The sequence below is a fragment of the Pyrgilauda ruficollis genome, unplaced genomic scaffold, assembly GCF_017590135.1.
Source record: "Pyrgilauda ruficollis isolate IOZ18807 unplaced genomic scaffold, ASM1759013v1 scaffold85, whole genome shotgun sequence".
Classification (NCBI taxonomy): domain Eukaryota; kingdom Metazoa; phylum Chordata; class Aves; order Passeriformes; family Passeridae; genus Pyrgilauda; species Pyrgilauda ruficollis.
This window is the reverse complement of record NW_024530488.1, coordinates 1,732,509-1,757,148: the sequence shown is the minus strand read 5'-3', so window position 1 is coordinate 1,757,148 and position 24,640 is coordinate 1,732,509. Positions and strand designations below refer to the sequence as shown.

The 24,640-nt window shown below is 44.4% G+C and overlaps 1 protein-coding gene across 2 annotated transcripts; it reads right to left on the bottom strand.

Annotated features, from left to right (window-relative positions):
• Positions 1-4,772: 4,772 nt before the first annotated feature.
• Positions 4,773-23,818, bottom strand: LOC121364538 (norrin cystine knot growth factor NDP). 2 transcript variants are annotated; one of them, XM_041487907.1, is made up of 3 exons: positions 23,741-23,818; positions 13,747-14,101; positions 4,773-5,482 (listed from the first exon to the last, which is right to left on the bottom strand). In XM_041487907.1, exons 2-3 carry the CDS (start codon positions 13,963-13,965, stop codon positions 5,255-5,257), a joined length of 447 nt encoding a protein of 148 aa, XP_041343841.1. In that variant the 5' UTR covers positions 13,966-14,101; positions 23,741-23,818; the 3' UTR covers positions 4,773-5,254. The 2 variants fall into 2 exon arrangements, with proteins under 2 accessions (XP_041343841.1, XP_041343839.1); XM_041487905.1 differs by lacking the exon at positions 23,741-23,818 and adding an exon at positions 14,734-14,812.
• Between the last annotated feature and the right edge of the window lie 822 nt (positions 23,819-24,640).

The window sequence follows — 24,640 nt, the reverse complement described above, 5'->3', positions numbered from 1 at the left end:
GATTTCCAATAATCTTATTTGTACACAAGTTTGCAACACAGCAAACTTAACTGGGCTGCTCATTTCCATCAGTCTGCTGGACTTTTGTAAGAATATCAGTCTCACTATCTGTTAGCCATAATGTAATCTACCTTAGAAGGCTGTCAGCTCCTTGTCTTTCAAATAATTACAGTCAAGGAAAGCAAGACACACCCTCCCCTCTGCCTCCTTACACCAACTTTTTTTAATGGCATTTGGGTTTTTCAAAAATATTTATGGCCCAAGTCCTAGGGAAAATGCTGTGCTAAGCAGAACCGTGTTTTGTACAGGGTTTAATCCTACTTCAGGCAATTTCTGTACAAAGCTGCTGTCACTAAAAAAGTAGAATTATACACTGAAAAAAACACTCACCCACAGGAGGGTGCTCAGGAGCTTCTCTTTTTCTCACATCAGGGACTAAGAACTGAGTTTAGACACAGAGCAGCAGAGCATTGGAGTGCTCCTATGGGACAGTGACCTCTCCCCTTTTATTTCCCTCCTCTTTCACAAAGACATTCTGCCTGCAAGTCACACAGTCCTGCCTGAGCTTCAGGACTTTGTGGTAGGTCTGGAAGGGTTTGGTGAACAGGTTTAAACTAAGGCTTACATGAAAGCCCACCACATACTGTGGTGTACCATGGATGTCAGTGAGTTTTACCTCTCCTATTCTGCACGAGCCCTGTGGCAGTAACTTAAAAAATCTCTGATAAAGGCCACTGAGAGACAGCCAGGCTCAGGAACTCTTGGCAAAATTCTTCAAGGTCAGCAGGCAAGGTGAGGTGTTTTCAGGGGGGATATCTCCAAGAAAGCAGTGAGTTATTCCATTTAATGATTCTTACAAAGGTTGAACCAGTATAGTGGCTTTGAAACTGGGAGCAAAATAATTAAAATTTGCTACATCATGGGCTCTTTTATTCTGGCAAATCACAGATTGTTTCTGATAGGCACAAACTGTGGGGGCATTGTAAGGCTTTTCTTACAAGCAAAGGACACCACCCAAGCTCTGGTGTTTGCCTCTGGTCTCCATGTGTGGGAAAATGATAAAAAGATAATGGTACAGACATTATAAGGGAAAATACAGCTCCTTCTCCCTGGATAGAACACGGTCAGCATTCCCAAATTCCCACACAATCTGAGGGGGACTAAACATGGAGTGGAGTGGAGTGGAGTGGAGTGGAGATGTTACAGCTGGGCTCTGTTGAAACCCTTGCAAAGGAGGAAACTTGGTGGTACTTTCTGATAAACTGCACAGCATCTGAAAACTGAAGGAGATAAAAATGTCCTGCTGTTGAATCAGCAACTGTAGTGAAACCCCTCTCCTTGGGTAAAAACTCTACTCTGTGGAATGATCTTGAGCTGGCTTTTATTGGGACTGGAGCTTGTTAGGATATTGCTTTGAATTATTATATTGTTTGAATAGTTTTTTCAGTCAGACACAATCACCTGCAATCCTTGAACCTTAACCTGTCACTGTTTTATTAATAAGATATTATTCCATAAACTGTTAATGTGAGCCCTTCAGGAGTGCTGATACTGGGTGGATGTGTGGAGACCTAGAAGGAGGTTTTTGTGTTTGGTGTGTGACCCTGAACAAGTCAGCCAAGCCATCCTCTGACACAGCAGGACTGTTTTGGAAGAGTCTCTATAACAGGACACTGACAGACTGGTTGACCCAAGGGTCTTGGCTTTCCTGGGGCACTGACAGACTAATCAAACACTGAGGGTTTGAGAAAATCTCTCCTTTTCACAGACACCATGGCTGCAGTCAATCCAGCTGAAGCATAACCCCAACTCTGCTAGGACAGCTGACTTTCACAAATAAGACAAGCTCATTTCAGAAACTTCGTCAAAAGAGGGGAGGGCATAGGGAGGTGACAGTCAGAAATCTGTATCACCTCATCCTGAGCAAGCCACAGGATGATCACAGCTCAACCAACCTTTCTGTGGGGGAAGATGGTGCCTGAAGGGTGAGGTGCAGTGAGAGGGAAAAGGGACAAAGCCTCCTCATTCAAATCCCAGCAAGAGGATTCTCCAGCAAAGAACAAGCCCCACGTTATCTGGGAAGCTGGGCATTGTCCTCCCTGTTGTTCAATTTAAGAAGCACTTACACAGTGGTCTGACTTGAAAAACAGAGCTTTAGTATCCAGAGTGGTGTCTGACCAATAAATCAGGAGGTCAGCTCATCTCCAAGCACCATTTAGACTCTTTCTCACCATGAGCTAGATGCTGTAGCTTTTACCTGAAGCCTCATTTTTGTTTGCTTCAATACACCATCTGAATTAAACATAGGTGGCACTTGTGTGGTTCATTCAGAACTGAGTTTCCTAAAATACTGATAAAAAAGTATCAAAATATGGATTTATAACTGACTTTGGGAAATTTGGTCATGAAGAATAGCTTCACCTTTTCTTAAATGTTAGTATGAGGATTGTCTGACAAAGCCAAAGAATTCGGAAGTTTGATTCATTGTTTAATATCAAGTTGTAGATATTTACAACTGTTTTGTTTTGCCATTTATGCTTTCTGTTATACTCCTTCCATGCATTTATTGGACTCAGCAGTTCAATTAGATAATGTTGAATTCACTTTGACATTTATGCCTGGCAACAGCCTTTAAGGTCACAAGGTGATGATTTCCTCAGAGGAACCAAGCAAAAGTAGAAGGAAGGGGTTGTGGGGAGAGGGGAAAAAAATGTTTTGTTGAAATTTCTTTTGTGAGGCTGATTTGAGCAGTTACAGTTCTGGGTCTGTGAGGGGGGTGTGGGTATAAATACCAGCCAAGCTCTCCTCTCACTGTAGATATTCTCTTTTTTGCTAAATTGCCTCAGGCATGGTCTCTGCTCAACCCTGCTGTCTCTTCTTACCTGAGGACCTCGATTGGTGCCCTGCTGTTCTGCCAGGTCCCATCCAACCCTTGTAGGCACTTGCAGCACCCAGATTTTGTGTCACAGCCCCCCCCATTTTGCACTGGCAAAGGAGACCAGTGGCAGCATGGCCTGGGGGAGTGATGACGCTGGATATAGCAATTATCCCTCAAACATTCCCCTTCCTTAGATAGCTGCATAGTACTGCTGGTGTGCAGCAGTGTCTGTGAGCACGCTTAGAGGTCATGCATATTTTGCAGTGTAGTTATCTGGCTGTCAAAGGTATTGCTGACGTTTTGGTTGAGGACTGGAATTTGCTATATATAATTAACAGTAGGGGGTGGTGCTTTTTTGGATAATGAGGTCTTTAGATGCTGGAGGTTGAGAGTGGAAAAGGGATGCACATATGATCTTTTATATAAAGTAGTCTGGTGATAATGCCCAGCTCACGGTCCCTGGACTGGCTCTTTGATGTTCAGACCATGTATCAGATGTGAACGGAATGACTGACGGTCCTGGGACAACACATGGTGTCTAATGAGCTCACTGCGGCTCATCACTCCCGGTTCTGACATTTCAGTCTGAGCCCCTCAGCTTCTGAGGGTTGGATTCACCCTTTAGTTTGCCCACAGCTCTGTGTCTTTGAAAACTGGCCATCTCCAAGTCACCTCCAGAAGACAGAGCTCTTCCCGTGTACCACAAACCTCTCTGAATGGTGTCTGTGCTCTCACCTTGTCTTTCCACTGCCGACTGCCATCCTCCTCCAGGGTTTGGCTTGCAAGGCCAGCAGCCATCACCTCTGCATTCACATCCCACACACATTCACCAGGAGGAGGCAGAGGCAGAGGAATTAGGCTTTGCCTGAGCAGCCACAGAAACTCCTGTTACTGAGCTCCCTGGGGATTCCCTGTCACACAGAGCAGTGTGTGTCCTCGAGCTGCCGCGTGTGTGGCACCTGCTGCAAATAAACTGGGTGGAGTAGAACAGATGGGCTGAACTCTGCTCTTGGAAAGGACTTCCCCTCCTTCCATGGGATCCTGCCAGACTCTGCTGTGCATGGGAGCCAATGCAGCCTATCCCAGACATTCACTGTAGGACTGTGCTCACGGGTGTTGCTGATCCTGAATCCTTACACAGCAAAGATGCTCTCAGCACCCTCATGACTTCTGCCAAAACAATGGCTCAGCCAGGTTTCTGTGAACAGCACAGACATGCTGCTGGCTCACTGCATATGCTGCCATTTAAGAACATAAGAATTTTAATATGAGATAAGGAAAGTTATGTTGTTCCCTTGAAGTCACAATAGATTGTGACTGAACCTTCCTAAAACCTCATATTGATGGAGGAGGGACAGAGTTCCTCAGCAAATACCATTCCCAAACTTTGGATCCCCTGTTGTTTTGAGATTTAGAATTTGGGGATTGCCTGTCTTTAAAAGGCAAAATGGTATTTGCTCAATGGCCTAAGGACTATAGGTGAAAATAAGTCCTAGGTTTAATTATCATTTTGGTGGCTCTGGTTCTGTACATCAACAGGTCTACTTAAATTCAGAAATTACTCCATCTAGTATGTGGCATCTTAATATTTGATTAGTTTTTTAGACTTTGGATAATGGCTTTTTGGACAGATGTGATGTGTCACATTTCCTGGCTTTTAGAAGGGAATCGTGAGTCTCATGACCTTTCCTTTCCCAAGAGTTGCTTGCCACTGAACTCTGATGACACATGGTGCAAATAATTGTTTCAGCTAGGCTGGGTATTCCAAGCATGGCATTTCATATCCAGTTCACTTTTCAATGGTTTATTTGTAATTTCTGCTAAACCACAGTTGAAGTTATCCAGCATTTGGCCACTAGGTCAGTAACAGATGACCCTTGCCAACAGCACAGATTGCTTTGAAGGCCAGTATAACTAGAAAACTGAGAATAAATTGATAGGTTAAGAGGTTGTCTGTGGGAACTGATGCCCATCCTCTGTCCAAATGTCACTTTCCAGACTGCAATGCTGTCATCTGGCTGATCTTCTTCTCTGTTCCCCTGCTGCCCATGGCCTCAAGTAAAAGCACCTCTCTGTAGTCAGAGCTGAGTCTGAAAAAGAAGAAACTCTCAAAAATATCCTTTCAGAAAAAAAGAAAGGCTTCTTAAAAACAAGTCCTCGTGCTTTTGCCTTTATCACAGCCCACACTGCGGTACCAGCACCATCCAGCAACCCAGGATATTTTGTACTTCTGCTCTCAGATTCAATCCAGCCTGGTGAGTCCTGTCCTCGCCGCAATCCTGTGCTGGGAGCACCGGCCTGACCTTGGATTGTTTCTTGGGGCTCTTCCCCCTCAGCAGCACCCCCTTGTCCCCCGTCTGCCGCGCCCCTCGGTCCCTAGGAGTTGCACTCCTCGCAGTGGCAGGAGAGGATGTAGCGGTAGGTGGCCGTGAGCCGCATGCCCCCCGAGCACCGCAGCCTCATGGCCTTCAGCTTGGAGGTCTGGGGCCGGCAGCAGTGGCAGGTGGAGCGGAAGGGCTGCTTCAGGACCGTGCTGAAGGAAACCATGGGCTCCGAGCGCGAGGTCTGGCTGCAGCGGCCTTCGCAGCGAGCCAGCAGCACCATCTGCCAAGGAAAACACAGCGGTTAGGAAAAGTGTCCCCAGCACGCAGCCGGCACCAGCGGTGGGAGCCTCCTTCCGGCCTGGCTGGGCCTTTGTCACTGCATCCCAGCCCCACAGCGTGCTTTGCCCCTGGGTGTGTCTGAGGGAGTGGAGGGGATAAGGTGGGCAGGAGGAAAAGCAAGGCTCCTCCTGAAATCCCTGGCGCTGACACCAACAAGGACTGCAGGACCTGGACTGACCTTAGGGCTCCAAATGATCACAGCCAGCCCTGCTTTCCAGACACCATGACTGCACCTGTGACTTGCTGACTCCAGATCTGTGGCAGTCAAGCCCTTAAATCATCAGCCAGGCTGCTGCTTTGGTTGGGTATTTACCAGTGTTCTGAGTATACACACCAGCTGGTTCTTGTGGTGTTATATTTTAGTTAAATGGTGTGCTCTGTCTCACCCCTTGAAAATTTGCAGTTTATTCCAAGCCTGTGATCCTCCCCTGAAGTCTCACGTCTCTCTAATCCCATTGGCCCGAGTCTTATTCCGCAGCCACTTTGAATCTCCCTCTTAAGCTGTGTGAGAGAGACCAGACTCTCTCTTGGCCCTTCTCTCCCTAGGCTCTCCTTCTCTCCCCCTCCCTCCCCCTTCTCCCTTTCTCCCTCAGAAACCATGCTGCTCCCGGGGGTGGGACCCCCAATAAACCCTCATCTAATCAGCACCCTCAGAAGCCGTGTGGAGTTTCCTTGCCTTTCTGCTTCTACCAGAGAGCTCACAGCCTAGGGGCTCCTCTGGGGACTCCCCGGGGAGCCCCCCCAAACGAATTGCTACAAATTCTCATGTCTCAAGTTTAGATATATGAACATGTCAAGTAGAAATATAAAGAAGACGCTCTGTTTATTGCTTTAAAGAAGTAGTTTCTAGCTCATTCCTTTGATAAAGATCGCCTTGCACATGTATTTGCAATTATATGTGTATCTATGTATCATTGCATCAGTTGTATCTACATAAAATGCACTGCGTGGCATAAAGCAGTGAAAATGTAAAAGTAGGACTGGTTGGCATGAAGATTCTCTAGTGAGATTTTCAAAAAACAGTGCAGCTCCAGGTTTCTTATTCTGAGTTCAGATGTGAGCTGTGACCAGAGCAAGGTGACTTGCACAGCAAGAGGCACTAAGGAAGGAGGTCCCTGAGCAGTCACCTACTCCCCAACACCCACCCCCCTGAGCAGAGGAGATGCAGCATTAAGCACTACATAAATCTTGGAAAGGACCCTCTAAAGCTCAGCAAATGATGTGTTAGAAACAGCTGCTACCACCTTGATAATGGGTGTTGTACAAATTTGAACAGACTCCTATTCTTCCATGGGGACAGAAATATTAAATCCATGTCAGCTAATTTTGCTTAACCAACATAAACTTCAATATCAGCTTATTACATCATCTAAAGTAGTCAGTAAAACAGTTGTCTTTCTCATAACCAAGGAAGAACATTACATTTTAACCATTCTACATGTATCTCCTGTTTTTTTTCCCAGAAAATATGAAAGAATAACTACAAATGTGACAGCAAATACTTTAAAGTGTTAAAACTTTTGGGGCTTCTTTCATTACATAAGCTCAACTGGCTGCAAATCTCTAAGTTATGCAAGCAGGTACATCAAATGTTTAACTTTGTTTTTAGTCAGTGTTGTAAGGAAAGATGAGATAAAAGAGAGAGAGAGAGAATATTCCTGAAATCAAGTAGAAATGCCAGCACTGTCTGTATCCATGGGAAAGGTTCTGATCATCCATTGTACAGTGCTTAAAAATTACTCTTGCAAGAATGCTTGCACGCTAAATGTTTTGCTTGAAAATGTATTAATGTATTAATATATTAACAACTACTCTTTCAGTCAACACAGGTCCCAAAGATGTCTTCATGAGCTGGTGATCTGTGCTTGGTACCATTTTGCTTCTTAGTTAGAGATGGGCTTTTGTTGCTCTCTGACAAATCTGTCATCCTTTAAGATTTGTAGCATAAATTTATGGTCTCCTTCCAGTGATACTGCATATTCATACATAGATTAACTTCAGCTGTTTGTATTAATATGGTGGGAGGGAAATTTCAGTGTACTGTTGAGTCACACCTGAGCTTTAGACCCATCAGCTACGCCAAGCTCCTGAATAGCAGAGTCTTTAGTGTGCAGAGAACATGAAAGGGACAATCACTGCAGTGCTGTCACCTCATTACTCACGGATAAAGATCCACTTTTTTCCCTTTGCTAAACAAACCTCACTTCCCAGGCAGGCAGCTGGTGAAGGTATCTAATTAGGTACCAGCCATGCAGGTATTGAATCCTGCCTGTATTGCAAAGGAAAGGAGCAGACTGGGACATTTGACCCAGAAATTTCCTTCCCAGCATCTTGGCAGCTCTTGTCAGGTCCCCTGCTTTGACCAGTTCACCAGGCTGTGCACTCTCTGTCACAGGCTGCTCCCAAATGTTTGGCTGTACCACAGAATCAACCAGGTTGGAACAGACCTTGGAGATCATCAATAAATTCTGGGGGTGAAGAGCAATCCAACAGCACCTGACAAATGTTTGAAGAGACAATAGAGTTGAAATCTCCTCAGGAGTGGTGCAGGGGGATGTACAACAGCCAGAAATTGCTTTTGGGGAGGTTCAGAGTGTCCCTAGAGTCCTTTCCAAGAGTTCATTTCTATGATTTCAGCCTAAATGTGACAGCACACACTGCTGTAGTGTGGGGCAGACTTCTGCTATTTGATGCTTCAGGAGCTGGAAAAATCAGTCAGGTTCTGTTACCCTAAGAATTTTTATGGTACACATCTGGTCCAGTATCTGCAGGTACTTTCAGAAATGCCAATAAAAAAACATACCCTCATGAAACTGGCAGGACTAGAGAAGAGTTATCCAGAGTAATTATAGGATAGAATTATCTGATGTGCCAATATCTGTCTCAATATTAACAGCTGGCTTCCTAATACAAACCCAACCAATATTTAGTCAATGTGCTGCTGTATTTATAATTTATAATTTACAATTTATAATTTCTAATCCTTTTCTTTAAAAACTTTTTTTTAATCTGTGGAGGCTCTGATTTTAATCTGCAATTTTGCTGGCTAGTTAGTTTTCCATAAGATTAAAGTCAGGATTTATATCATGTAGAATCACACCATGTTGGTTTTATTCCTTGTTTTTGAAGGACAGTGTAAACTCTTACCAATGCCACAAACCCAAGGTTATCAAGTTGAACTTTCAGGCTAAAAAATATCAAATTTCCCATTTTCATAGCTTTCTAACCTTCTGGGCGACCTAAAGTCCTAACCAAAATTTACCTTCCTCCTCATAAATCCAGAACAGCACCAGTAGATTTTGGCAGGCGTGCAAATGAGCTGGAAATAGCACGTACTTTGAAAGCTTTGAATTTTAATCAATTGCACTGGCTGCTTATTGCTTCATGTACTATAGTGCAATAGAGATTATCGCCTAAATAATTAGTCGTGCTATGATGCATTGCACAATGATAGAGTGGGTGTGTAAATATGGTAAAAACATGTGGGTATTTGATAACCTGACACCTCTTGGCTCCCCTTGGCCCCTGCACATGAGAGTTTGTGCTTGTCACCTTGCAAGGCTGGATCCAGAAGCACAGTGTCCTACAACACATGGGTCTATGAGCAGCTAGAGAAGAATATTATTATCATTATCATCATCATTATCATCATCATCATCATCATCATTATTGTTATCATTATCGTTATCATTATCATTATTATTTAAAGTCAATGGTCTCATAGGTACAAAAGAGAGCAACCTGAATCTGAGGCAATATATGACTCTGATAATTTGAGCTGTATTCTGGAAATCCAGAAGCTGTGAACTGGTGTGTTATTAATGGTGTTTGTAGTCCTCTTTTCTGCACCTCCAGCAACAAGCTGAAGCCCAAAAGCAGATGGGCTGAGATGCCTGAGAACAGATTTTCACACAGTTCCCGTGGCCTGGCTGCAAGCAGGCATTACTGAAAATCTCCTGAGCTACCTCAGGAGTTAATGTCTTCAAACATCTGCTAAATCTTTCTTCATCTGCTCTGTGTCTCCCTGGGCTGGATTCTTTAGTCTGAGACTGTCAGTGGTAGCACACTTCTGGCACATCTGGACAAAGCACGTGTGACAGCCAAACTGGAATTTGGGGGGCTCTGGGAGCAGTGAGGGAACCCAGCACATTGATGGAGACAAGTGTGTCTCCATGACAGAGGTCAGGATAAATCCAGTGTAGTCAGGAAAGGGAATACCTCATGAGCTGATACAAACATTTCCCTGAAGACAAAGGAAAACAGCTTTTCTGAAACTAAAGGCCTTCTTCCATACCCCTTTTGTGTCTCTTTTGTACTTTTTGTAACTATAATAGACCATGTTTCCAAAGGATTTGGAAAACTGTTTTCATCGCCTGCCTGAGGCCATGAGCAAAAGGGATTTTAATGATTAAATTATATTGGCTGGATATTTAAATCTACTTCCCATGTGGGTGCAATTGGCAGCCTCCACAGAGAGCCACAGTGGACATAATCCTTTTTCAACCAGGACAGACAGCAAACATAATATGTCTTGCAATTTCTGAAGCCACTTTTGACTTCTGTAACTCCATGCTGCACCAAAAGGGAAAACATATGGAGTGAGAAAGGATATCTCAGTGAAAACATCGCCCCAAAAAAGGGCAAAGTCTCTGCTTGACACTGTCATTCCAAGCTTCCACAGTGGAAACTTGGTGGAAACAAGAGGCACCACAATTCCCACAGCTACTCCCACAGAACTTTCCTTTTTTTGTCCTGGTTACATTTTATCATAAGGTATAGATATAAACAAACATTGGATCTAGTTTTAATTAGCATGTCTATTATTCCTCTGTATTTATGTGCTACTAGATCCAGAACAGAAGCCATATGTCTACCAGAATGATTCAGATACCTAAGACCTTAAAACAAAACAAAATAAAACAAAACAAACAAACAAACAAAAAAAACCCCAAACAACATAAAAAAAAGAGCTTGAATTAAGAGAGTTTTCTAAGAAATTATTTGACTTTGTATGGAAACTGTTTTCATTTTCCACTTCATGAGAAAGTCCATACAGTTCACAGTATTGTTATAGAAGTGTTCTTGAAACTGTTGTGGACTTCGGGAAGCCAGAATATGCGATATTTTCAAGCATGATTTCCATTAAAGGCTTCATTTGAAAAGAATCACTGAGTTTTGCAGCCAGAATTGCTAATATTTATGTCAACAACTTTTTTCCTCAAAGCTTTTGAAATGATATGGTTTTCATTACAATGCTTTCTGTGTTCTCACTTCCATCAGCCCCACTCCTAAAGGCCTGATTATTTTTTGCTTTTCTCTGTCATTGGGGAAGCTAAAAAGTGCATTGTCAAAGGGTTCTTTTCCTTCCTTCCTTCCTTCCTTCCTTCCTTCCTTCCTTCCTTCCTTCCTTCCTTCCTTCCTTCCTTCCTTCCTTCCTTCCTTCCTCCCTCCCTCCCTCCCTCCCTCCCTCCCTCTTCTTAGGTCTAACAGGTGATCAGAAAGGTCCAGAGAGGGGAGGACTGGTGGCACACAGATACCTGTAAATAAAAGCCACCCACACACCTACACTTTGTCACTTTTGCCTCTTGCTGAAGTGAACTGCAATAAAATCAATATTGCACAAAGAGATGCACGTCTGCAGTTCTCTGTGTTAAGGCCATGTGTCTCCCAGATGGTAGGGAGTTCTAGTCTAGCCTAAAAGTAAATCAAAAGACCTCTCCTGAATCTCAAGTAATGGATGATTTTGCTGTTTGGATTCAGAAGAAGTAGGGCAAAAGTCTCTGGGCTCCCACTGCTGTGAATCAGGCATGGTTTGCAAAACCAGCAGAGCACTGCTGAGAGAACAGTGTAAGGCAGCCCAGAGCAGAGCAGGCTCCCTGTGCCCCGTTTTGAGGCTGCCAGCCCCTCTCTGCTGAGCAGGCACAGGATGAGCCTGGCTGCAGAATTTTGGCCAGGATAGCAGCTGTGCTGGTGCACAGAGCACCCAGCAGGTCTTACTTGCTGTGGGCACTTCTCTTTGTGCTTTATTTCAGCTTCTATGATCTGCAGCTATCTGTGGCATTCCCTCACCCCTGCACTGATTGTGGGAAGCAAAGGAATTCCTGCACATGAAGGCATCTGCAGCCAGCACTGCATCCATCCCAGCTCTGGATCCTCCTTGTAAATTCTCCCAGGAACCCTGCTGCTGGGGTTTGCCATCAGGGACACCCCTCTGGTGATGAACCCAGTCACACACCAGCCTCCCATCCCTCTCTTACCCTACACAGGGCTGGCAAAAGCACTGGAGCTGGCAGTCCTTCCCCTTCCTTAATCCTGGGATGTGAGTGCCTGAGGCCAAGCCCCTTCCCATGGGACAGAGGAATGGCCCAGTCATCTGAATGTAAGGACTGTGTTAACTCAGACAGAACAAATTAGGACAAGACAAAAGGGACTAGCAAGGATTTTCCCATTGTTTCTCCCAATTCTTTTTCTCCACATAATGAAATAAATGGCTGTAGGCTACATGCACAGGCTGCTAAACCACTTTGACACAAAACTTTTCAGGCTTGAAATCCCAAATGAAAGTCAATCTTGTATTTCTGTCTGCTCCTAAGTCCTACAGTTACCATCCAAGTGTCATTCTTCATGTAAACAAAGGCTTTGAAAAGGGAGTGGGCAGGGAGAAAATAAGCAATATTCTTCACAACCTTTTTTTAATTACCATTTTACAGTTTGGTGCTTTATCTCAGCACTTCACCTGTAGTAGCTATGAACTTGCTCCAAATTAAACATTTGTTTGAAGGATGATGGGGTGACTGGGGTAATCTAAATTTCCGAACTAGCTCATCTCCTTGGGGCCATCAGCTGAGATCCAAAATGTACTTCTTTCAATCTTGTAATTTACTGCACATAAGCTTTACCATCATCTTGAATTTCTCCTTTTGAAAAGTTGAAAAGCGAGTCAAGAGCCTTCATCTCCAGTCCCAGTTCTTATGTACTCGCAAGACATCTTCACATCTGCGTGTCTCTGCTGCTAGATTCTGGGAGATAGGACTTCACACAGAGAAAATCACCCAGAATGGCTCATTTTAACAACCCTTCCCTCGAAGCTGTGAGGAGGTGAGGGGAGCCTTGTTAAAAAGGGGACCAGACTCCCGGTACTAAAGAGATTTCAGCATTTATTGTAATAAAAAGGCCTAAAGCAAGGTGTTGGAACCCAGGACATCTCTCTGACTGTCCTGGATGACTCAAGCCCCTGGCAGGGGGCTCTGAAACCCTGGCATGCAGCCAAAGGCACCTGTGACTTTGATTTTGACCCATGGAGCAAATTACCAAATTTGTATGAAGAATCACAAGTCACAATAGTTTAAGTAGCATAATAGTAGTTGTCATAGGGTGAAAAGTAGAATTTCTGGGATTTTTAGAACAGGGGTTTGGAGTCCCAAGATGGAGGAATTTGGGCGTTCCCTGTCCTTCTTTCTCCTTCCTAACCTCCATGTTCTGGGTGATGCTGGCACTTTTAGACTGGTTTAGAGTAGAGACGGACTGTCTAACATAGGTGATAGGTATTGGAAAATAATGATAAATAAAATACATAGTATATATGTATATATAATTCATAGTATAAAATGTAGACACCAGCCCAGGGATGGGCAGTGTGCCCTTGACAGACCTGCTAAACGGACCTCTGCATGTCTGAGAAAAAATATTTTAGATACGAGACAATAAACAACCTTGTGAACCAAAGCCTAAGAATCCCGACTCTTTCTTCGACCATCGGGCTGGGAAAAAGGGACTCTCGGGTCATCCCGACAGCAGGAAACCCGAGAGCAAGGGGGCCGCGGGCCGAGCAGGAGCGACCCCGCCGAGGATGCTGCAGCGCCGGCGCTGGGGCTCTTCAGCAGCGATGTCCCCGATGCGCCAGGTGGAGCAGCACAGCTTCCCTAGGTCAGAAACCCCTTTTTATCCTGTTTTTTTGTCCCTTTGGATTGGTTTCTTTTTGGATCCTTTATATGCATGAAGGTTTAAGGCGCTTGGCCCATTACACTTCTGACCAGGCTGTTTCCCTTGGGGGTGGTGCACTTTGCTTAGGTGTCATACGCTGAGTACCACATTTCTTATAACTAACAATTTAACCGCTTTTACAATATAATAACCAAACTAGTACATGCTTAACAATTACCAACTATTTTACACCAGTTTCTAACCTATTTTTAGCAGCCTTACCTTGGAGCTGCACTTGTAGAGAGGGTGGCTGATGGAGTCGACGTAGTGGTGCCTCATACAGCGGCTGGGGTCGGAGTCGATCAGGAAGGAGCTCTCTGTTTTACTGTCCGTGTCTCCCATCATCACCAGCAGCGAGAGCATGGAAATCGAAGCTGCGAGTACATGATTTCCCATTGTCGAGGAACTTCTCGCTGGTAACAGCAGAGGGAGGTAGAGCATCAAAAACCCTCCAAATTCTGGAAGCCAGTTCCTTTCCAGGATGGTGAAAAGTCTGGTTTAAGTGTCCGAGCTGTCATTCTTCTTCTCAAATTGGAGTCTGATGAGGTTGTAATACATCAAAGAATCTCCCGCACAGCTGGAATAAAAGCAACATAAATCACAATCCTGAGCAAAAAGACCTCTAGAGAAAATAGACATAAATAGTATTAAGGCACTCAGGACCTGTGCTAACAAAAAAACCTGCTCAGAATGAGCATCATTCCCACAGTAGGTAAGGAATATGGCCTTAAGGAAGGAGATGTCAAAGCCTTGTTATTTTTAGCATTGTTCTATCATTAAAGGGAGATTAAATGACTTTTGACTTTCAACATCACAAGTAGTGCAATGCCATTCTTTTCATTTGGTGATGAAATCCGTCAGAAATTCCTGCAAATTGAAAGGACTGTGTACCCACTCAAAGTGTCAAAGAAGGGCAAAGCTTGGCTGTCTTCCACATTACAGATGGGAATGTCAGGCCCAGGCAGCACATGGAGAGGCTGGAGGCAGGTTGAGCTGTGGCTCTGGAGGCTGCCTGGCCGTGCCCTGCAGCTGCAGGGACAAGGGACATCCCCAGGGTGGAGGGATGCTAAAGGTCCGAGCCAAGGCATGAGCAAAGTGGTCTCCCAGCGACCTGCACTGCATGAGGAACCACCCAGGCCTCTGGCTGAACTGTCCTGCCCTTTGAGTACCAAATTCCCATGCACACACATCCAGGCTTTGTTTGCTTACTTGTCAGGCAGCACTTTCTGGGTGTCAGTGTCTTCCCAACTAATTAAAGGACAGCATCTGAAAAATACGTTTATTATTCCATAATATCCAAGTACTATCCCAGCTATCTATTGGGAAGAAATATGTTCAGGTGGAGACATATGGCTATCTATCCAGGCATCTGGATTTCTGTTTCATGTTGGAGATCAGGAGATTCTCCAGGAAACAGGTACAGGACAGCCCCTGAAACGCTGCCCAGAGATTTGTGCCTGCAGGGGAAGGAAAGTATCTCCATCAGCTGCTTCTTCACAGTCCCTTGATCCTTCTCACAAAGTCTGTAGTCCCAACTGGGTGATTAATTTCACTTTAAATACAAACAGATATAACTTGAAAGAGCTGTGAATTATCCATCTAAACACAGCCCGATGAAGGATAGTCAAAGGATACTCATCAGTACACTTAAAAGTGCAAAGACTTTCAGAAGAAACTTAAGATAAAACAGTTCTCTACTCACAAAGAAATGCTCTGGCAGAGCCTCTTGAGTATTTAAAGAGCTGATGTGTGCCTTTACTGCCTTATACAAGCCTCTTTCAAAATTGTTTTCTGGTTTGCTGGCAGTCCTCTAAACTGACTGATCCTCATCTCCCAAACAGCCTCCCCACCAGAGTGCTTGATGATTTGTATATTGCTTTATAGCCTCCTCCACCACTTCTGTGAGAGGAGTGCCTAGCAGTGACAAATACTTCCAGAGTTCATCCAAGCTGGGATGGCGCTGATGTGACAGCCGAAGTCTCATGCTGGGAAGAAATGTTATTAGGGATGCTCTGTGTGTTAGAGAGACAAAGATGCTCTGTGTATTAGACATTTTTGTTGTTGTTGTTTCAGGCTATTATCCATGTGCTTAAGTAGGAGAGGAAAAATTATGTGACTGTGGATTTAAATGACAATATTTTTTTTCTCCCAGAGTCTGACATATGACCTGGTATATTTTCCTCAGCAAATGCTGCATTAAAAACATACTATGGCTTTGCAGTAAAAAGAACTTAAACAAACAACACTGAACACTTAGAATCTCAGATACAATTATGCACAGCCTCATTCGTGTCGATAAATATCCCTCCAAACATTTCAGCAGCATAGGAGAGAAATCTCTGGGTCACGGGAGCTGGGACAGACTCCCTCCCCGAAGTGAACTGTGCTACTCCAGTTCATGCAGATGATGCCCAAGGATTAGCTAACAGGAGGAGGGATGCACTATTTTTTTCTCCATGTTTAACCTTTTACCTACATTCCTATTCTTTTTTATAAAGAGGCTGACCAAAACATGCTGCTTGGCAAGGTCTCCCTCCAACATAGTTAATCATTATTACACACCCAGTAATTCCCTCTCTGTCCAAATAAATTTACTTGATATTAGACGGTCTCATTTCATGTGATACTACACCCAGGGATCCCCATTTCCCATTCTCTCTGTCCCACTGTTAATTCTGTGCTTCTATATCTTTCCATGGTTTTGATCAGTATGATTTAATACAGTGAGAGAAATCTGAAGTCCTGGCTCAGTTTTCAAAGGCTTATCTCCCTAGTTTTCTTCAGGAAATAATTGGATGACACAGAGTCTGCCTCATGAAAACTCTCTGAGAAAGCTGGGAAGACACAGGGAAAAGTGTGAGAAAAGGAACATGGCTGTACCTTCCTCAGGATAAGCACAGCACAAAAATTATTAACACTTCCACAACCTTTTAAAATTGCCCTGATACTTCACTAAGAAAGAAATGTAGCAGGTTTTGGTAACAATACTTTGAAAGAAGTAAAAAGTATCACATATTTATAAGAAAAAAGAGAGAAAACCATTGTAAGTGTGATCCATTTCTTGTGAAATAAGTGGTTACAGTTGTTTATAGACATACTGGTAAAATGTGTAGGTATATCTCCTGACATAACTATGGGAAGCAGGCACATACATTGTTCAAGCACATATGCTATATATAACACATATAACATATATGGAAGAAAAAGTCTTAGAGGGACATTTAAACACATGGAAGTTAGGGTGTAGATTTTTGATTCTGTTAAAAAAAATCAAAATATTTTCACTTAGGTACATCACCATGATGACGTACGGTGGCATGATATTTTCCATTTCCAGCTGATATTGTGCAATGCCATTTCACTTGAACTTAGCAATATTATTATTTTTTTAAGTTAAAAATTGCATTCCTTTTGAAATGCTATCTGAAATTATAAAATCCTAGATAGCACATGCTATCAGGATTGGCATAAGCAGTTTCCCGTCTATACTTCTGTCCAAAGAACAGAAGCAAGTACAACTGTGCTCATAAATCATCATTACAATGACATTTTGTTTCATTTGGAAAATACCCTTTTTTATTAAAATCAACAAATTCACAGAGCAGATTTTCTTCTATTTCAGCTGTTTTTTCCTCACTTTCTTTCCATGCAAAACCTGTGGTAGATAGCTCGTCTGCCAAGCTAACCAAAAGGAAACCTAAACCCTCCCACTTTACACCATCCTGTAAAGAAAAAGATGCAAATGTAACTTTATATCCTCAGGCTGAAAATTTGCTACAAAAATATATGGCCTAACAGTGGATGATAATCACTACTTCACTTTTTTTTTTTTTTCAGAATTCACTGAGATATGGGAAGTACATTTCATTAGCAATGGCTTCGTTTCCTTTCCATATACCTAGTTTTCAGGATTTCATAGAGACATAACACACTAAGGCTTGTTACAGCTGTTACCTAAAACTGCTGTTAGCTTAAAAACTTCATGGAAAAATAGAAGACATCACAAAGAAAAACTGTATTAACACACAGTCTAAGACTGTATTGCATGTGGACATGGGTGCAAAGTTAGGGTTGTTTTTCCAAATCCACACTCTTATTAACTGCTTTCTGAATAATAATGATTTCTTATCATAGTTTTAATATCATTTGGAGAGTGGTGAAGGCTAAGGTTTTGTTTTGCTTTGAGGACAGAAGAACATTCCATCATCTGGAATTATTTAGCCAGTCACTTTGTGAGAACGTAAACAGAAATTCCCTTTTTGCTATGTATCTTGGAAAAAATAAAGAGCTGAGCAATTCTCCCAAGGTCTATTGGATCTGCACAGCTCTTACCCTGGGAGGTGGGAAGGGAGCAGTGGAAAAGCTCATTTATGGTGTACTTCTAGTCAGTTCCCTGAGCCCCCCATATTAGGCATGCATATGTGTTCAGCTTGGCCTTCATTTGCTGGACATTTTCTGTGTTTGAGACTCCTGCTTGAAGATGAAGGCACCATTTAAGTCACTCAATGCTTTTTGTGTTTTGGAGGCTGCCAAAATCCTGTTGAAGCAGCAGTGTATGTATATAACTTAAGCCTGGCCTTGCATGCTGTGCATATTTAGTAAACACAATTACTTGGATCCTACCATGTAGTTCCCTCAATCTGAATTTGTTATGTAAACAGAAGAGTTGCAAGACTATTCAGTTTCTCCAAACTCCAGACTGAAAAAATTGTCACTAACCACGTATGTATATATATGTGCATGTGTGTCAATTCACTGCTGTTCTGAGAAAAAAAAGCTTCACAAAGTTCTCCATGAGACAAAAATGGATTTCTCAAGAACTTTATCAAATTTAGAAAAGTTTTGATTTTCCAGGAAGATAAGGATTTTGGAACTTCACTCTCCAAGGTCTTGATTGGAGTGGAAACAACTGTGATGGGCAAATTACTCAGTCAGGCTCCCCAGGGGTTTGTTCTGCAGGGTTGAATTCTCCATGACAGAGGCAGCGTGGTCTGTTCCCAAAGATCCTTCAGCACCCACAGCACTCAGGTGGCTCCCAGCCCATGCAGCCATCCACACCATGCCTGGGAACAGCTTGGGAAGTGCTGTGGGACTGAATCCGTGACAATCCAAGCCATTCCAAAGAACAGTTCATGGAGCGGGAGAGGCAGCCCCAGATGAGAGGCTGTGTCTGGCCCTGCTTTTTGTAGAACCACCTCAGAGCCTTTGTCAGTTCCAGCGTATCTTTTAGCTCTGTAAGTAAATGTGATCTGCTTATCTAGCTGTTTTACTGTGGTCATTTCTGTGCCAGCAGTGTAGGAGCTGGTCTCCTGTGCATGCTATCAAAAATCCTCACTTCACTCTGCAGCTGCCTGTCGAAACACCTGACAGAGCCATTGAGTGGCCAAGTGGCAGCCAGGCAGCAGCAGGTGAACACAGGCAAGCCCAGTTGTCTGAGAAATGCCTCCACACAACATTTGAACAGGTTTCTTCCCATCCTGAGGCAAGGCAAATACCAAACCAAATACTGAGTGAGACCCTTACAGCTCTAAATAAGTGAATGTTCCCCCAAGGTCTTGTGCTTAAGAGGATTTGCTCTCCTGACATCCAGCTGTGCTGGAGCTTGTCCCCTTCCATGCCAAGGGGAATGTCTTCATCCATGGTCCAGGAGCTCCATCCACCCATCACACAGCAGGGCAGTGTGTGCCTGCACAGAGGGTACACAAACAACACACACTCCTGGCCAGAGCTGGCAGCAGCTGTTGGGCAAGAGGAGAGGGGAAAGAAAAAGGCAGCAAGAAGGAAAACAGGCTCAGAAGAAGGAAATTTGAGCCTCTTTATCTGGTTGTCCGTGGTAAAGATGTCCATCTTCTGGTCCTACTAAAGCTGTGATGAGAGAAACTCCTGGAAACCATTTTTTACTATGAGATTTCCTTAAGTCTTAATATTTCAGGAGATGAATGCCTGTGACTGAGAGGAAACTGAAAAAATAAAAAAATAGGAAGGCCATGGCATGTGAAGCATAAGAAACAACTTGGCAATTGCAGTAAACGTAATGGAAGCACCCTGGGAGCCTCAGCACACGTGGGATGAGCACACATGGGACTGGTTCCCCGGGCTCGTTTAAGGCCCCAAAAATGTTCCTGCCATGGCGACCCGGTGCATGAGGTGGAAGAAATCCAGCTGAATGGCACTTGAGCTGTCTGAACTTCCCTCTGCTTTTGAAGTTCCCAAGAACATTTCCAGCCCTTCAGGTACTAGGAGAGGGGGAGCAGGAGGTGCCTTCCTGCTCGGCAGTTGAAATAACAAACTCCAGCGGGTACTGCGGGCTGGCGCCCGGCCAGCAGACAGGCACAGGCCAGCACGGAGAAAAGGGCTTAATGCACTCCCAAAGAATAACTACTGGGGGACAAAAGAGTGCTTGTATTTTTATTCTTTCCTTTTCCTGCTTCCAGGAAGCTTTAAATAGATTGATTAGGGGCATGCATGGGATATCTCTCTAATGAGGGAGTAGAGCCTTTTAATGGTGAGGTGATGCCAGCCTTGGATTCTTTCTTTATTCTTGTGTCTCACTGAATAGCAGGGTAGTCATGGTCTCGAGACTCAGACAGCAGAGGAATACAATTTTCCACTTGGTCATCCATCCAGAGGGTGCTGGATGGGATTACTCCTTGGTGAAGCACCAGGTGCAGAGCTGAGCTGTCTAGGGCTGCCCATCCCTCTCAGGAGGCAAACCAGCAAGGGTGGCTGCTGGCTACAGTGCAAGTGTTCCCAGCCAAGCATTAGCTATAGGATTTGCTTCAGTAATTACCTCTACTTCAGTCTTATGACCCAACAGGAGGCAAAATTACTCTTGGCCAAATTACAAGTTGCTGAGAGGTCTAGGGCATTCAGGTATGTGTCCTCTACCTGTTGGAGTGTGTTACGAGCAGGTGGGCAGTTTTTGTTCTCTTTCTTTTGCATATTTTCCAGCAAACTCAAAGGCCTGTAATTATCAATAGATGCAGGAGTAGAAATGGTCTTTTTATTCTTTATCATTAAGCAAACACATCCCTGCCACTGGGACCAGCAGAGAGTGTTATGCATGCTGGAGACAGCACATGATTGAAGGGGATGTTCCCTCTCTTCTGACCCCAGGGGCAAAATCCTTTCCTCTTTTATACACAGGCAGCATTGAGGCCACCATCCATATACCTCATCCTCTGATAATTAGGGAACCTAAATATTTGGCTCATGGTAACAATTCTATGTCTTCTAACAAGGGGAGCAGCAGCTTTCCCCTAGGTCCCACTCCCTTTGAGCCGTGCTGCTATGACAGAAATGTGATTGTCACTGCCATGGTATGCTTAACCTTTGCCAAACCAGAGCTGAGGCATTAACTCAGATCCTCAACCCACATGTCTTAAAGGGCAACGCAACCTGTGCTGCCTCGGCCCGACACAGTCTGCAGCTCAGTAATAACAAGAACGAAAATGTGACAAGCGTGAGCCATAAAAATGATTGATGCAGCTAGAAAAATAACAAAGAGAAGCTGAAAAATAGCAATGAGGAGGAGGAATTCCTAGGACCAGTGTCTCCATGGCACCAACAGACCCCTACTCTCACACCAGAAGAGAGGCTACACTCCAGTAGAAAGGATCTCCATACCACACAATGAAATTCCAGCAAACAGGACAAGGACTGATGGTGTCTGGAAGTGGTAGTGCCACTGCTACCCAGATAATAGTTTGAATTAGATTATGTGAGAAAAGGAGGAATATATAGACGACCAGCTGCTCAAAGGCTTACTACAACCTTGCTTTTATTGTTCTGCTAAGTTAGAGGTGGGGCATCAGAGGGATTCCTAACATACCACTACTGAGAAATTTTAATATGTTCCACACTGACACATATAAAAAGGAAATAACAGCTGATCACAGCCAGCAGAGACTGCAACATCTCTTTATATGCATGCACAGGAGCATGGTCAAAGTGGGGTGCTCTTGGCTCAGACACCTGAGCTAACCTGACCCAACTAATCCATTCTCCTGCCACTGAGTTGAGTTTCAGCAAAAGGACTGTCAAGTGTGAAGTCAGGCAGCAGAAAAAAGGTGATCTGGACATGGCTATTCACCCCATCCTGAGATACCAGGACATGGAGAAGGGCAGGGGAGCTGAGAGGCAGAACACTTAACACTGATGAAAAGAAACATGTGTTTACACAAGCGACAATGATCCGGGGGAACAAGATATCACAGAGGGCAAAAGTTTAGCTGGGCCTGTTGTGTATGGGGGGGTTACAGTCACAGGGGTTTCATTTCTGAGGAGTTTTTGGAAGGGTTATAAACCCTAAGGACTCTGAGAGCTCAGTGAATGGGGTTAGGGAAAAATCCTTTGCCCCAGCAAGTTACCCCATAGCTGCTGCCACAGGGACTTTGTGTCTTTCTTTGATGTGGCTTCCAGAGGTGGATTGCTCAAATAACAGGGGGCTAGAGTCTCATGTAGCAAAACCGTTCTAAAACACACAGGGACAAGTCTCTCCAGGAGTATGAGACAGAGAAATTTGGAATACTTAAAATATAACTATCAAATATTTATAATTGTGATTAAAATAGTGATTGGGAGGTGGGGAGGGAGAAGGAGAGGACTTTGTTTTCTTTCGGTTAAACAAACAATCCACCAGACAAGTTGCAAAAATTAATGTCTCAGTGGTTTCATGCAAGCTTTCACCATAGATAGTCAATTCTCTCCAAGTTCCAAGGACAACCCTGAGCACTTGCTAGTGCATCTGAGAGCTGACAAACCAGGAAGGGGGCAAAGTCAGCCCCAGGAGAAATGGGAAATGAAGCCAACCACGGGAGGATTCCCTGTCAAATGAGTCACAGCAGGCAACAGTGTGAGCTCCTGAGGAGGTGACTCATCTCCCGCCCACCTGGGCAAGAGAGACTGCAGCCCTGGCCAGAATGTGCAGATGCCACCACAAGCCTCAAAGGTGAATGAGGGATGGCTCCAGTGGGGAAGATGGATTTTGTGGGAATCAGCCTAAGGAGCTACCTGGGGTACTGCTACTGCAAACTGCACCCAAGACTGTCCATAACAAATATCCTGCTCTGCAAAGGCCAGGCATCAGCACACATTAATCTGATCCAAACCAGGCACTGCACAAACCCAGGAAACCTACATGGGACACCTTCAGATAGCAAAATGAGCCTGTAACTAATCATCAGCAGCCCCTAATTATACCCTGTCCCTAAATCAAATTGCAAATTTTACTTTGTAAGCTTGAAATACCTATTGTTTCCACATTTGTTTTTTAACTGGAAAATCTTACAGCATCGTTTTGGAATACAAAATAAGATTTAATTAGCAGCAAGAGCATATCAGTGAATATATAAGTCACATTGGGAATCCCTGATTCAAGCTGATAAGTAGTTACTCACCAAATAGTTCTATTTAGGTCCAGGAAATTATTCATGTGTATAACTACTCACAAATATGAGTAAGGTCCCACAGCAAGAGCAAAAGTGAGCATTATTAGTAATTCAAAAGGAAGGGGGGAAGGGGGGGGGGAATAATAGGTACAAGTCTTAATATGTAGATATATTCTTTAGAGGAGGGACAAATAACAGCACTGTGATTATTACAGCCACACTTCTTGCCACACCAGGCAGCTGGATTGCTTCTATTAGAAAATAACTTTGCAATAAAGTACTGATTCCAAGTGAGTTTGTCCCCACTGTTGGTTTTAAATAATCGTTTGCCTTCAAGTGAATTTGTCCTATTAGTGGTTTTAAAAAACCTTTTGCCAGTCCTTTTTCAACAGGCAGAGTTCCTTCCTCTCAGCCACGGTTATAATCTTTAGGAACTGTAAGTAACGTGTAGCATATAGGAAATATTTGTTTAATCTCTAAAGAGCTGCAGAAACCTTGAGGAGTTACTTGCCATGCTGTCTCTCCCTGGCAGAAACAAGTGAGGTGTGTTTTAGGGAGGCTGTGAGAGAAATCTCAATGAACTTGCAAGGCAGGATAAGAAATCTGCCTGGCAGTCCCACGAGAGTCAGTGCACACACACACACACAGAGAGGCACACACACACCCCACCTTGCAAATCCAGATTTGTCACAAGAAAATCTCCCCCCCAGCACACACTGCGTGTGACACTGCAGCAGCAGCTAACCCAGTCCTGAGTCTGGTCTTCTTTGTTACTCTGCTCTTTGCTGCTGGTCCCATTGAACTTGTATAGATGCTTGTTCGCTCACCTGGTCCCGGCGGGGAGCCGGGGCTGTTCCTCGCTCTCCGGGCAGTGTCCGCTCCCGAGCCCGCAGTCACCCTACCCTGACGCTCGGTCACGGCAGCGGAATTCTTCCTTCGTCCCAGAGAAACAGAGAACAGTCCTGCTCGTGCCTCTGGCGCTGACACACAGGGAAATGATCTGCCGGGAGCGGAGGAGAGCCTCCCTCTCTCCTTCAGCGGGCGGTCCGGGGTCGCGCAGCATCCTCCGGTGCCAGCTGCGGGCGGCACAGCCACCTCCAGATATACCCCGGGCACCCAGCAAAGCCGGGCACCGGGGCTTTCCTCACAGCTCCCAGCCAATGAAGAGTGCGTGCTAAATCTGTCCTAACCCGCCACCAGCGCTGCCCGGTCCATTGGAAAGCCTTGCGGAAGTTTGGATAAATAATAATGTGCGAATTATGAGTGCTCCCGCGAAGCGTGAGACGCAAAGCTAGAAATAAATATTGCCTGTTGTTTCAGATTATTCTGAGCGCTCCAGCGGATGACTGGCAAGAGAACAGCAGGCGCAAGTAGTGATGCAAGTAAACAGTCCAACTTTAAAGCAGCAGGCTTGCCCGTGCTCGTAGAGCCCTATTGTAGTGGCACAAAGGGGGGGCTGGCGATACCAGCGCTCTCTCGGAGAATTCAGGGCTGAGACCGGCATGTCCACTCACTCCAGAGTCACAAGCTATGGCCAGCACTGAGCTGCAGGCTGGAGCTCAGCATGCTCACAAGAATAGGTGTTTAACCAAGTTGCTCAGAAGCACCCTGGGCCACCTATTTGACCACATAAAGGCAACCTTCAGGCAGGAGATAAGGACACAAGAATAAGGAGACACAGGGACTAGAGCTGTGTTGATTCCATTTAAACACAGTTTAATTTAAAA

Coding starts and splice junctions, on each gene's coding strand:
- LOC121364538 (XM_041487907.1), bottom strand. CDS start 13,965: ATGCTCTACCTCCCTCTGCTGTTACCAGCGAGAAGTTCCTCGACAATG. Junction 5,483..13,746: donor TCTACAAGTGCAGCTCCAAG/GTAAGGCTGCTA, acceptor TTTCCTTGGCAG/ATGGTGCTGCTGGCTCGCTG.